This window comes from Furipterus horrens, unplaced genomic scaffold (genome assembly GCF_987537825.1).
Source record: "Furipterus horrens unplaced genomic scaffold, mFurHor1.1.pri manual_scaffold_9, whole genome shotgun sequence".
Lineage (NCBI taxonomy): Eukaryota > Metazoa > Chordata > Mammalia > Chiroptera > Furipteridae > Furipterus > Furipterus horrens.
This window is the reverse complement of record NW_028327179.1, coordinates 49100123-49115137: the sequence shown is the minus strand read 5'-3', so window position 1 is coordinate 49115137 and position 15015 is coordinate 49100123. Positions and strand designations below refer to the sequence as shown.

Below are 15015 nucleotides of genomic sequence, written 5' to 3'. Positions count from 1 at the left end.
CAAGTTTACATTTAAGGAGTTGGATAACATTCATTCAAAAAGCTTTGATTTCTAAAGAGCTGGCCTTGTGAATATATTATCCTCAGAAATATTTGAGTGCATTATGGATAAATTTATAAGTCATTCTGCAATGTAGACACTCAAACAGTTTTTACATTTATGTGTTCTAATATTTGAGGATTGAACCTTGACTTATTTTAGATATTGAGAGTAAGATGCATTTGAATTTTTTCCAGACAAGAAAATGCAGAGAATGGTTTGCCTCCTTATATCAAAGGGAAAATCATATTTCTGTGATACATAAAGCATACTCCATCTTCCCTCTCCTTGCCCCAAAATTTTCATTTTCTCTGTGGCTACCTCTCTAACAGTGTATAAATCAGCTTTCTATCCTCTTCTTGCCCCAACTCAGTTGCATTTTTGCTAGGGTCTTCCAGAAGGTCCACAATCACTTTAACATTTGACTGGCATCATTAATATTTTTGAGGATAGATTTTGTTTGTATTAAACTCCAATGCCATACATTATAGCTGTTCTCTCCATTCCTCTGGGAAAATTATACTGTAATTTCCACATAACTCCAAATCCTACATTTTGGTGGTGGGGTATCTAGAAAAATTGCTGGCAGCTTGATAGCAGTGGCAAGAATCTAGTGCTTATGGAAAGCCCTGCACTTGTGCTCATGAGGCATTGCTACAGCAGAACCATAGTTTTACAACTTAAGAAACAGCCTTGGGTCCTTTCTAAGGTGTGGTTTGCTCCCCCTGTAAATCAACCAGTTCCTATCTCATGTGATAAAAGCTCAACCTGCAAGATTTTATTTTAATATCCATGACTTCAGGAAATAACTGGGAATAGAATGTTGAACATTGATGATCCTGCTGAAAATAAACCTTCCCCATCCTTAGTGGTGTTCAAGGTGACCATATTGGCCACACAGAATTCTTCCCCAAACCACATTTCCTAGCCAAATGACAATTTACCTCTTCCTGCAATGGCCTATTCTTTCCAGAACCAATGCACCATAAATAATTAAAATAAGATGACCGCTTCAGTGTTCCTGGGGAGACTCATCAACTATCATTAAATAAATAAAAACCTGCTGTTACCCATTCTAGAACATTTTATAAGTAGTTACCCATATGAGAAGCAGCTCCATTGTAATCAAAGCTTGCAATTCATCTGGTCTTGTAAATGTCAATTTAGGGATTATGCTTGACGTCACTGTTTGTTTTATCTCTCTCAGGTCACAGTCACACCATCCTCTTGTACCTCAGTTTAAGCTCTCTGCGGGAGGGTTGCTTGAATCTTTGAGATTCTCCCCTATAGTACTCCCAAAACTGAATTTAATGTTCAACATGTAAAGTATATTTTACTTCAGGCCATTGCAAACTTGCCATAAATTTGGTGGAAAACCTGTTCAGCTGTTTTAATATATTCAGTAACAGAACCATAAAACTTAATTACACACACATTCACATACACATACATCTATATATAAATATAGATGTGTAAACATGGACTCACTTTTAATAAAGTTCAGTTGAGAGCATTAACTATTCATGCATAATAATTTTAGTAAATTTGAAAATCCACTTTTAATCACTTTCATGAATCTGATGAGTCAGGAGTGTTTGACACTTTAACACTTGAGCTCCAATGACCTGCCACAGAGTTGAACTTGTAAGGATTCACATTTTAATGTATTATCTTTGTGATGAAATGGGGCTTTATTTCTAAAAAAAGGGGAAAAGGGGGTAGTAAAAGAGTTTCAGGCAATACCATCAACTTCTATTTAATTTGATTTACTACTATCAAAGAATATGAAGAGACTATGTCATGCATGTAGTTTCTTGGAGCATGGAGAGAAATGATAGAGAAAATAGCAAAGCCTGTTAGGCTTTGATAAGATTCTTCTCTCTGTTTTTGTGCAGGATGAATCAATGAGATACATTTCCGAGGGTTGTCCTGGAGTCCTGTATCTTAATCTATCTAACACAATTATCACCAACAGGACAATGCGACTTCTACCAAGGTAATGTTTGTTTTATTTGTATGGCACTGAAAATATCTATGCTCCTCTAGGTACTGCTTGCTCTGGTGTTCCCCAAGGGCAGTGCTCCTTTTACCAGCACCCCATTCTTGTGGCATTGCTGTTTTGATAACAGAACTGCTGCTTTCAGGTGTCCAAGCAGGAGCCTATCCTCTCCTTGTTTGCTGGGCCCCAGTCCTCTGCCTTAACTAGCATTTGTGTGTTGTTCTTAGCAATGTGCCTAGGAGTTTGCGTTAGGCTTTGCTGTCTCTTTCTGGTCCCCCTCCTGGGCATTAAAGCCAGGCCCCTTCATTAGAGTCTGGTGTCTGGGACTTCTTTCTCTACAATAAAATACCTTATACTTTGAGCATTGTGTTCCAGATTCCCTGCTGCCATGCACTGGTTATCTGTTGGGACCCCCGCCACCTCCAGGAAACCTGATGCTGTTGTTTCTTATTAATATATCGATTGTTGACAGCCCTAGACACAAATGTCACTTCTAAGCCAGCACTTCCTTGGAGGAGAAGGAAAAGAAAAACACGAGATATCATCCTTAAAGTTGAGAGAATATTCAAATTTATCACATATTTATGTCATTCAATTATTCTTTATTTTCTCCAAGGAAAGACTAATGAGGAAGAGTACATAATCATATTGGGAGAGATTTAAAGACCCTTTCAAACTATTATGAAAGAATAAACCATTTTTAAGAATACAACTTTTTGAGGTTCTTTGAAAAATAATAGCGAGATTTGGAAAAGCTTAGATAGACAATTCTAGGTGGTAATTTTCTGTATCTTCTAACCATTTTCTGGAAATGTGCAAGCCTAACATTAACAGTAAATCTTTCATTGGAAGCTTGGTATCAGTCCAAATGGGCAGATACTACACAATAGAGTATGACAAACAATGCATAGTAAGGCTTTATTTATCTTTTGATTGTTTAAAGTTGAGAAAATGATGGGGAAAACAATTAATGAAGCACATTAACTACATTGCCTGTAGTTGCAATGTTGTTATAGCACAAAAAATTGAGAAATTATTTTTTACTTTTTATTTTTTTGGACCCTCACTGAAGCCTAAACTAATGCCAAGAGTTCCCCAACAGACAGATGTGTGTTCATGCACACCCCCTCAGCTTCAAGCTTATTAGTCTTACAAAACTGTCCAAATGATTATTAAACTCTGACTTGAAGGATATGACCACTCCCAAGGTTTGTTTGCTAGAGGAAGTTCATTTGCTGCTGTATCATGTAATTCTTGGCTGACCATAATCAAAACATTTTTATTTTAATATGTGAAAACTATTATCTGATTTAGCAAAGACGTCACATCATTAGTGGATGAATGAAGTCTGGATATACATCTTTGTTGATTCATGTTTGTCTTATTAATGTAAATAAAAATATTCATATTGGAGCTATACATATTTCTCAGTTTTTCAAACTTTATTTTTATTTTTGGGTGAAAACTAGAAACATAGCAGAGTGGCAGATTTTATTTTTCATTTGTGCTAACAGGAGAAGACAAAAATACTATTTATGTTAATGAGTTCAGCATTGTGAGAATCAATTGATTATATGGAATTTATAATAGGGAGTGCTGTGTATGTATTTTATTATTATTTGTAAGTTGTGTGCTACATATCTTTTATAGCTGCAATATAATAAGTGTAAAATAGTAAGATGTACAAATTTACAGTAAATATATGTACATTTATGTACATAATTTTTGAAGTTCCAGCTGTTAGAAATTTACCCATTTGCCAACAATTGAAAATAAAATAAATTAGGAACTAATTTATATATTTACAATATTTAGTCTCCCTATCAGGAACATAGTATATTTCTAATATTTTTTCAAATGTGTTAAATGTTTGAATAAAATTTTGTTTTATTTATATGGATAATTTTAAGAAAGTTATTCTTAGGTATCTTTTTATTTGCCATAGTGAATGGTGTCCTTTCTGATTATATTTTCTCATTTTATTTTCTGAATGGTCATGTTTGGACTTGGGTAGAATGCAAATACCCTTTAAAACTTTTCATTTGTATGATTGAATTGATTTCTATCATTCTATAACAAAAATTGGGGCTATGAAGTTACCTCTAAATAAGAATTTCGGGAGACTTCTGGCCAAGATGGAAGCCTAGACAGACACTCTGTGTCTCCCTCCACAACTAAGAAGGAATACAACTACCTCAAAACTAGAGACAACCAGAAGTTTCAGAAAATTGAACTGCATGGAAGTCCAATAAACATAGATATAAAGAAGAAATAATCATTCAGACAGGTAGAAAGGGCAAAGCTGGGGTGGAGAGGACGTGGTGTGGTGGAAGCAGCAGTGGTGGCAGTGTCAGGCTGGCAGAAAGCACAGTCACACATTTTTAAAAGTAGGGAAGGACACCTGGGAAGCACTCCCAGCACTAGACGAGACTGTGCAGCTCATGGTTCCAGCACCAGGGAAAATAAAGCCTCATTGCTTCTGACTGTGCAAACCAGTAAGGGTTGGGGCAGAAAAAGAAACTGCCAGTCTCTCAAAAGAGTCCACTTGTTTCAAGGGCCCCCATAGTCCTAGAACATCTGGAAACCCACCCACTCTGGGAATGACAGCCAGGGCAATAGCTAGAGAGGTGCCAGTCCCATACAGAACTGGAAGAAGTGCCTGGAAAAGGGGCGAGTGCTGAGCAAGTGGCATTGTTTTCTCTCAGACCCCTCCCCCTACATACAGCACCACTATGTGGTGAAACGAGTTGCCCGTACTGATGAATACCTAAGGCTCCGCCCCTTAGAATGTAACAGGTGCAACAGCTCTACCTAAGACACAGAGGCAAAAAAACACAAAAGTCTGTCAAGATGAGAAGAAAGAGAAATTTGGCCCCAAAGAGGTAATGAATCAATTTTCCAGTGGGAGAACTAAGCAACAAGGAGATAGCCAACCTAACAGACATAGAGTTCAAAACACTGGTGATAAAGATGCTCACAGGCTTGACAGATATCCTTGAGTATGGCAAACACATAAGGGAAAGATTGAAGGCTAGGCTAAATGAAATGAAGGAAAAGTCACACAATACCAATGGTGAAGGGAAGGACACCAGGATTCAAATCAATGATTTGGAACATAAGGAAGAAAAAAAAACAAAAACAGTCAATCAGTACAGAATGAGGAAACAAGAATTGAAAAAAAAATGAGGAGAGGCTTAGGAACCTCTGGGACAACTTTAAGTGTGCCAACGTCTGAATCATAGAGGTGCCTGAAGGAGAAGAGGAAGAGCAAGAAATTGAAAGCTTATGTGAAAAAGGAATGAAGGAAAACTTCCAAAATTTGGTGAAGGAAATAGACATACAACTCCAGGAAGCACAGATAGTCCCAAACAAGTTAGACCCAAAGAGGACCTCACCAAGACACATCATAAAGAGAGAATCTTAAAAGCAGAAAGAGAAAAGCAGAGAGTTACCTACAAAGGGGTGCCTATAAGACTATAAGCTGATATCTCAAAAGAAACTTTGCAGGAAAGAAGGGACTGGCAAGAAGTATTCAAAGTGATGAAAAGCAAGGACCTACACCAGGATTACTCTACTCAGCAAAGCTATTATTTAGAATGGAAGGACAGATAAAGTGCCTCCCAGACAAGGTAAAGTTAAAGGATTTCATCATCACCAAGCCATTATTATATGAAATGTTAAAGAAGATCAAAACTATGAACATTAAAATAACAAACTCACAACTATCAACAACTGAATCTAAAAACTAAAAACAAAATCCAGCTAAGCAAGCCAGAATAGGAACAGAATCTTAGGTATGGGGATCATTTGGAGGGTTATCAGATGGGAGGGGGAAGGGAAAGAAATGGGGAAATGTTGCAGGGATTTAGAAGCATAACTGGTTGATACAAAATAGGAGGAAGTTAAGAATAATATAGGAAAGGATGGAGCCAAAGAACTTATATACATGACCCATAAACATGAATTAAGGGGGATGGGATTGCTGGAGGAAAGGGAGGTACTGCTCAGATGGGAGCAGAGGGGAAAAACTGGGACTACTGTAACAACATAATCAATAAAATATACATTAAAATGATAAATAAATAAAGCGTTTAGGAAAAGCTTATAAGATTTGGTAAGTATTATTTTCATTTTCTAAACAAACTGTTGTATATTAGATTTTCTCTTTAACCCAATAATTATAGAAGAGAATTTTTGGTTCCAAATGGCTGAAGTTTGTTTTATTAGGCTTCTATTTTTAATTTGTAGCTTTGTACTATGTGGTCAATAAATGTAAATTGAATTATTTCTACTTTTTAGAATTTATCAAGATTTCTTGGTGGAAAAGTTTAAATAATCAATTTCAGTAAATCATCCATGAATGTTTAAACAAAAAAGTTTTTTTCAGAGAACATTTTTCACTGTGTGTATGTGTCCATATACATATAAATTTTTGATATGTCATAGTATAATAGTGATATACTAACCTCTAATTATAATCAAGCTTTCCTCAATTTATTTTGATGTTATTGTCTTATAAAGATATTCTTTATCCTGGTCCATGTTTCTTTGTATTAAATACTTTATCTGCTATTGATACAGTCTCTTTTGTTTTCTTTTGCTTGTGTTTTTGTGAAATAACTTTATGTACACTTGTATTTTTAACCTTTGTGTCACTGAATTTTAGATTGATCTTTATATACAGAAGATAACTAATTTTTATTCATAAAATCTTCAGTCTCTTTCCCTTTTTAAGAGGATGGTTTAAAAGATTACTATTTCTTTTCAAAATTGAGTGTATGGTCTTATTTTTATCATCTTGCTTTGGTTTTTGACTTTTTCATTTTTGTTACTATGCTCATTATTTCTGCCTTTTGCTATGTAAACTGTTGTTTGCTTTTATAATCTAAAAGTATTTTTAAAGTATGTATATGTTCTGTTGTATATTCTAACTAGCAACTATTTGTATGTTTTTTAAAAACATTCTTTAACATGTTCTTTGATAATTTTCTCTAATTATCAAAGTTACAATGAAACAATAACTTTGACTCTTCCTATGTTAGACAACAGATCTACAAACAAATGAGCAAAATTGAACCAGAGGCATGTAAACAAGGAACAGACTAACAATTACCAGGGAGGAGGGGGAGAGGGAGAGAAGGGGAGTAAGTAGGGGAAGTGTTTAGTAAAGGAACTAGTATAAATAACCCATGGACATGTACAACGAGGTGGGGATTGACTGTGGAAGAAGGGGTGGGCTGGGTGGGGAAGAGCAATGGGGGGAAAAGTGGGACAACTCTAATAGAAAAACAATAAATAAATCAAAAAATTTTTAAAAAAGATCTAATATGCTTTACTTCTCCCTTGTACTTGGTACTCTTCCATTTCCACTCCCTTGTATGTAAACACATATTAATAGACATTTGTGTTAATTATTTAACTTCCTCTTAATACTAATGTTTGGTGTTTGTACTCAAGAATGTAATCATATTTATAATGATTATATAGTCCTAACTCTAGTTTTGTCACTCATTGATGGTCCATTTGTTCCACAAATTCCTTATTCTTTAATTTTGATTTTGATTCACCCTATAATAACTGCAAATACAGTTTTAAAAACTCTTTGTCTGGAAAGATGTGCAAGTGTTTGATCTACAGCCATTGCTTTCTGAAAATGGCTTTCTATTGCCTTGGAGGATGAACAATAACTTTTCTTGGTGTGCAGTTCTTGAATCATGTCTCTTTTTTTATCCTTAAAACCCTACAAATGTTGTTCCATAATCTTGAGATTCCTGGTTAAAGAGAAGTCTAAAACCAGCTTGTTTTTTTGTTCCTTTGTTGGTAACTTATTATTTTTCTGCCAAGATGCTTCCAAGAAATTTCTTTTCTTTGAGAAACCATAAAACATTTTCCAAGTTTAATTGTGTTTTTTCAATTAATCTTCCTGAAACATAGTTAAACTTTTGAACATTAAAACTTATTAGCTCTTTTTTCAGCCAAGGAAGGTATTTTTCTTTTTTTTCTTTTTTCCATCTTTTCTTTTTAATGCTTTTATTCCATTTGTTCCAGTTTTATCTTAAGATCTCCTTCTATATTTAGATCAAATTTTTGTTCCCATCCTTCAAAGCTGTCATCTTCTCTCTCATTCTCATCTCTGTATACATTTCCTCAGCATACTGCATCCTCTGTATCAATAGCTCTCAGTGTGTTCTGAGAATAGCAGTATTTCAGTAAATGTTTAATAACTAACTGGCTAGGGTATAGGGAAAGGAGATGTTCTGATTTGTAGAATTTACTTATTTCTGTGGTATAAATACTTATGCCATGGCCAGTTTTAAACTACCAACATGATGTCACTGAATAAACTCTCATGAGCTGGAGTTCTTTAAAGTTCTCTAATCCTATAAAATATCACTCACTACTTTTCGTTAAGAACATATGTGCATGTATGAATGTGTGTGTGGTAACAGATAGAAAAATAGGACCAAAATGAAAATTTCGTTGTGATTTTAAATTTTAGTTCTCGCTATTGAGAGAACATTTAGAATAATTTCTACTCTGACAGATGTTTGCTTCTTCTTTGTCATATAAAAATTGTACACTGACTTTCTTATCATGAGAAAAATACATTTCATAATGATTCTCTATTTTTGCTTTGTTTTCCATTGTTCTAAACAGGCTTAAGTATGCAAAAGTGTTCTTTAAACTATAAATAACCAGAGAAATGTTTGTTGCTGCTGTCATTCTCTCTTCAGTGCCTTTAATATTTCTTTCCAAAGAAATCATTTGCCAAAAGAAAGATGTAATTTGTTTGCCCTTCTTAGCAACGTTGATTTGCCAGTTTTTTATCTGAATATTTTTCCTCACTTTTGGGGGACTGGCTCTGTTTTCTAAAGTTGAAAATGAGGGCTGTCCACAGCACATACCCATTCCAGGACATTTTTGCTTCTAAATATTTCCTGAATGAAACCCTTTCCATGTATTCCCATTGCCACCACCCAGGTGGCACTCAGCATCTCATCTGGCTCAGCATCCTGATGCTTCAGCTTCAGCTCCCTTTTCCCTTCAGTCCGCTTTCCCTTATGCTGCAAGAAGTATCCTCAAGGGACAATCATCTAACCATGTCTTTGACATATTTGAAGTCTAGACTCTTCCCTTACTGCCCCTTAATATCATCTGATCAAACTTATCTGCCCAGGTTTCCCAAGGGAAAGTGCTTAACTTTGGTCATCTGATGGCTACATGCTTCTCTCTCTATGGCTTGAGTGTCTTTCTCCCTGTCTGTGCTAATCCACAGCCCTCACATTTCACATCACACCATCTACCAGATGTCTATGGTGGTTTCTCCTTTCCCTAAATCTAACAGCAACACTCATTCGTTTATTCACCATGTGTTGATGAACTACTGCGTGTGAGGCATTCTAGGCAAACAGTGGTGATTAAAACTATTATGATCTTTGCTCCTCAATGGAGCATTATATATTATAGTGGCAATGGTACCTCATTATTTTTCATGTAGATGAATTTATCCTTCTGTTGGCTTGGAAATTTCTTATTGGCAGACATTCATGTGTTATGTAGTCTCACTACTCCCCATCAGAGTGGAGCAGAGAGAGGAAGCCTGGTCAGAACATCCTCAAAGTCTGCCCTGTAAATAGGAGGTCAAATCACTGCATTTGGATTTTCTGTAAAAATTGTATCATGCAAAACTGCCTCTTTGAAACTAAAGAGCCTAACACTCAGCTCAAAAGAATTCACATGTTAATACTCTCTTTTATGCACTTGGTGTTGTCTTGGTGATTTTTCCAGAGAAATTCTTAGTAAAATACATAGTTAATTCTACATTCCTTACAGTAGTAACTGCCTCAAGTATTGGTGATCTAACACAGAAGACCTAAATTCTTTAATGAAAACAGCCAGAAGAATGGAGAAAAATTATTTCTGTAGTTTCTATAAGAATTGTGAGTTCTTAAAGATGATTGTAACAGCAGAAAAACAATAAAAATAAACCCTCCCCTTACATAAGGAACTTTTAGTTATTAAATAATTAGGAAAAGATAAACACAGACTACAAACACTGCCTCAAAGTGGAATTAGAATTATAAAGTTGTTTCTGGGTTGGGAAAATTATGAACCAGATTTTACTCAAGTAAGGGACACATTTCTTTGCCAAAATTCAAAATAAAAGGTAGCAATATTGCATAAAATTTGCCAAATGCAATTTCACTGTCAAATGATACTTTCCCCTTCCTCAGCAGTTTTAAATCTGCAGCCTTGTAAATCCCTGGAAAGGGCTACAGGGCCACTCAAGATTCTTGTATTTCAATTTCAAGCCAATGGTTCCTATTAAGTTCCATTTTGAAGTGAGCCATTTAGAGACTTTCAATCTGATGAACAACCCTTTGCCAAAGCCAAAATTCTTAACCTGGGGCCAATGGATTGATCTCCCAAAAGGACCAGGGATATAATTCATAGGTTCCATGAATTTTGATGAAGGAAAAAAAATCTATATTTTCACTAAGCTCTAACTGAAATGTAGGTAAAAATTTCAGAGTAGTTAATAGCAATCCCTGGTACTCTTTCAACCATATAAATCACAAATATTTTCTTATTATACTTGTTACAAATATTTCAAAATATCATTGGCACTCATCACTGCTTCAAAATCATGGCAGTTGTTAGATCTCTACTACATCATATATTATTTCATTCAATTGATTTAAAAAATATTTTGATAATGACTTTCAATATCATTGGCTGCTTTTGTAATCTTAAGTATTTTATTTTATGCATTAGTAACAGTATGCTGACAAAGCATCCATAGATCTATATGGTATCTGACACACAAAAAGTTAAGAACTCCTAGGTCAATTCCCATTGTTGGTATTTGATAACTGATCATATTGACTTTAAGATGTTGAACAATAGGCTTGGACTAGATTTCAGTAGACTTGAATAAGCATAATTTAGTTAGAAACAGTTTCATTACTCTAAAAAAAAAGACTAATTGGTATACAAGCTAAAAAATGGGATGAGAAGAACAGTCTGCAAATGAGTGGGCAACATGTGAGAGGAATAAAAACTTCAACAGACACTACCATTCTCACAAGTTGAAACTGATTAACTATGCCATTACTACCAAAATGAGGGGGTAGATACAATGTGAGGTTCCTCAAACTCTTGGAATCAGTTTTATGCACCACTTTTATCAGATGAGTCTCTATTCCATTGAATGAAAGAATATAGTACAAGCTTCATAAGAACAATTAATATGCTATTATAAGAGGTGGTAGCAATAACAATATATATATTGAAAGCCTCCACCATATCCCTGCTGTTTTTAATCACCAAAAATCACTCTCACTATAATACTATTACATCTATGTTCTCATGTAATTGTCACACCTCTAAGAGGAAAGAGCAGACAGGATTATATCTATGTTAAAGATGAGAAAACTGCTATGAACATAGGGGTGCATATGTTCCTTGGAACTGGTGTTTCAGGATTCTTCAGCTGTAATCCAACCAATGGAATCACTGGATCAAAAGGCAGTTCATTTTTAGTTTCTTTGAGGAAATTCCATATTGTTTTCTTTCTTTTAAAAAATTTTTATTGTTTTTCTATTACAGTTGTCTCATTTTTTCCCTGATTGCTCCCCTCCCCCAGCCCACCCTTTCTCCCACAGTCATTCCCCACCCTGTTGTCCATGTCCATGGGTTATTTATATTAATTCCTTTATTAAACCCTTCCCCTACTTAACCCCCTTCTCTCCCTCCGCTCTCCCCACTGATAACTGTTATTCTGTTCCTTGTTCAATTTTGTTCCGTTGTTTGTGTTGTTCATTAGTCTCCTGTATCAGGTGATACCATATGGTATTTTTCTTTCATTGCCTGGCTTATTTTGCTAAGCATAATTCTCTCTAGTTCCATCCATGTTGTTGCAAATGGTAGGAGTTCCTTCTTTCTTTCTGCTGCATAGTATTCCATTGTGTAAATGTACCGGTTTTTTAATCCACTCATTACAGATGGGCACTTAAGCTGTTACCAGCACTTGGCTATTGTAAACAGTGCTGCTATGAACATAGGGGTGCATAAATTCTTTTGAATTGGGGTTTCAGGATTCTTCAGGTATAACCCTAGCAGTGGAATTGCTGGTTCAAAAGGTAGTTCCATTTTTAGTTTTTTGAGGAAATTCCATACTATTTTCCATAGTGGCTGCACCAGTCTGCATTCCCACCAACATTGCATTAAGGTTCCCTTTTCTCCACATCCTCACCAACACTTGTTTGTTGATTTGTTAATGATGGCCATCCTGACTGGTGTGAGGTGGTATCTCATTGTGGTTTTAATTTGCATTTCACTGATGGCTAGTGATGTTGAGCATTCTTTCATATGCCTATGGGCCCTCAGTATGTCCTCCTTGGAGAAGTGTTTATTCAGGAGCTAAGTGCTGGAAACAGCCTAAGTGCCCATCTGTAGATGGGTGGATCAAAAAACTGTGGTACATTTACACAATGGAATACTATGCAGCAGAAAGAAAGAAGGAACTCCTACCATTTGTGATAACATGGATGGAACTAGAGAGAATTATGCTAAGTGAAATAAGTCAGACAGCAAAAGACAAATACCATATGATCTCACCTAATAAAGGAACCTAATGAACAACACAAACAAATGAGCAAAATAGAACCAGAGGCATGTAAACAAGAAGCAGACTGACAGTGACCAGGGTGAAGGGGGAGAGGAGAAAGGGGGGAAAGAAGGGGAAGGGTCTAGCAAGGAACTAGTATGAATAACCCATGGACATGGACAACAGAGTGGGGGATTAAATGTGGGGGTTGGGTGGGGTAGAGGGGAGCAATGGGGGAAGAAAGGGGACAACTATAATAGAAAATCAATTTTTAAAGGAGAGGGAAAAAAAGATGAGAAAACTGAGCTTCAGGAAATCTGGAGGCTCACAGTTGGGTCAGGGTTAAAAAAAAAAGATAATATTATAGTCTCCACTTAAATGCAGAAACTATCTCTGAGAGGTTAGGGAAGTTGCAGTAAGTGTCAGGGCTGGGATTTGAATCCAATTTGGTCACATTCCAAAACCTTGTGTATTTTCCATCATGTCCAGCTGCCTGCCTCACTACTCCTTTCTCCAAATTAGAGGCTAAAGTGCTGTTAGAAATGACATCCATCCCTTCCCCCATCCCCAGAAAATGGTACTTTACTCAGTTGAATCACAGGGCATACTCCAGGGAGAGGAAAATAAAGCATTTCCAAAACTTTGGCATAACTCTTAGTTAACTAAAGAGACCCAGGAGAGGTGGGACGTGTCCTTGGGATGTTAGTGCTGCTTTTCCCTTCGTAGCCCTGCCCACCCAGCCACTGGGGAATACAGAAGGCGTCTTTGTCCGATCTGTTGAATCTCATAGACACAGCAATTACCAGAGAGCATCTGTGTTCTGAACTAAATGACTCTCGATGGACTGAAAACCATTGTGATAGGGGGACTTAAGAGTAGAAAAAATTTTAAAGTTAGAGTTAATAAGCTTGTAATTAATGCATGTAAAAAGCTATTGTTCCAGGAACTGGGAGTATAACCAAACCCACCCTGACTCCAGGAGACCACAAGTAATTTGACCTTTCTGCCCCAGAAGGACGGCAAGAAATCAGGATAGTATTTGAGTCATTGTGTGCCAGAGACAGATGTCCTTACCTAACTGCAGCTTTTATCTGATTAACCTTTGCCCTGAATTCCAAACCCCTAACCTACTTTTCTCCTGAATTCCAAACACTTTACCTATACTTTTCTTCTTTTAAAAAATAAAAAAAATTGAAATGTTAGATGGTCTTTTAGGGCACATAAACTACTTTTCTTCTCAGATTGCCAGCATCTGTATCAAGCATCCATAAAGATTCAATCCTTGTCTCTACTTATTGATTCTGGTAGTGACAAGCAGCATGAACCCCAACTTTCCCGGTTTCAGTTGTATCATGTACATGTGTTTTTCAAATTTTAGGAATAAACCTGATTAATGGTCAATGCTTGCATATCTTATTTCCCATTTATGTGAAGGTAAATTTTATATTTCATGTGTGGGTTTTTGCTGGACAGAGAGGCATCTCCATTTACTTTCTTTTTGCTTTCTCATTTGATGTTAAATTGTTGCAGTTCACAAACCAAGAGCATGCTGTTAATTTCATTACAAGAGCAGGCAGTAGTGGGAGTTCTTGTACTTTTAAAAAAATGCCAGGCTTAAGAGGGTTTGGAAAATTGTCCACAGATAGTCCTCAAACTGTGAGCCCTTGCAGAGTAGTAAAGACTTATTCTAATTACCTTTCTTTTTTCTGGAAGCTCTCATTTTGGTCATGGTGGTAATGCCATATTTAATTGGTTTCAACTCCAGTGAGATCGATAGTCTCTGATGTAGTTTTTATCCCTCTCATGTGTTGCCCACTCATTGGCAGACTGTTCTTAAGCCATTAAAAAAATTTTTTTTATTGTTGACACTATTAAAGATGTCCTCCACTTCCCCTCTTTGCCCCCTCCACTCAGACCCCACCCCCCCTTCACCACATTGTTGTCTGTATCCATGGGCTATGCATATATATGTATATGTTCTTCTTAACCCATTTTAAAGCTCTGTATATCAGTTTGTCATCTTTAACTGTAGTTACAAAACTGTTACAAAATCATGCATATTCACATCCACTTTTTCAAACCATTTGCTGACCATGTCCTTTTTAAGAGCCTGTTGTATTCAACTTCGCCTTTCTGCCCAAATCCTCACTTTCTTGTAACAGTTAATCACCATTTAAACGCTTACAAAGAGTTTGTCTTTCTAGACATTTTGCACATTATTTTGGCTCCAAAGATAAAACCTAAATGCAACAATAATGCAAACTCTGTAACTTTGCTTTCAAACACAATCTGACCTGCAAACAATATGAATGCACAAACCTCCCTCCTCCCAAAGCTTTACCTCAATCAGCTTTCTTAAAAATCTGGG

General features: G+C 36.1%; 2 protein-coding genes across 2 annotated transcripts in view; one reads left to right on the top strand and one right to left on the bottom strand.

The window, feature by feature from the left end:
- FBXL13 (F-box and leucine rich repeat protein 13) overlaps positions 1-15015 on the top strand; it is a 311775-nt gene that overhangs the window by 164320 nt on the left and 132440 nt on the right. Inside the window, 1 exon segment of the mRNA XM_090286732.1 lies at positions 1935-2035. Within this exon segment, the coding sequence (XP_090142858.1) occupies positions 1935-2035 (101 nt within the window).
- Positions 1-15015, bottom strand: part of LRRC17 (leucine rich repeat containing 17) — a 51563-nt gene that overhangs the window by 36124 nt on the left and 424 nt on the right. The gene's annotated exons all lie outside the window — the stretch shown is intronic.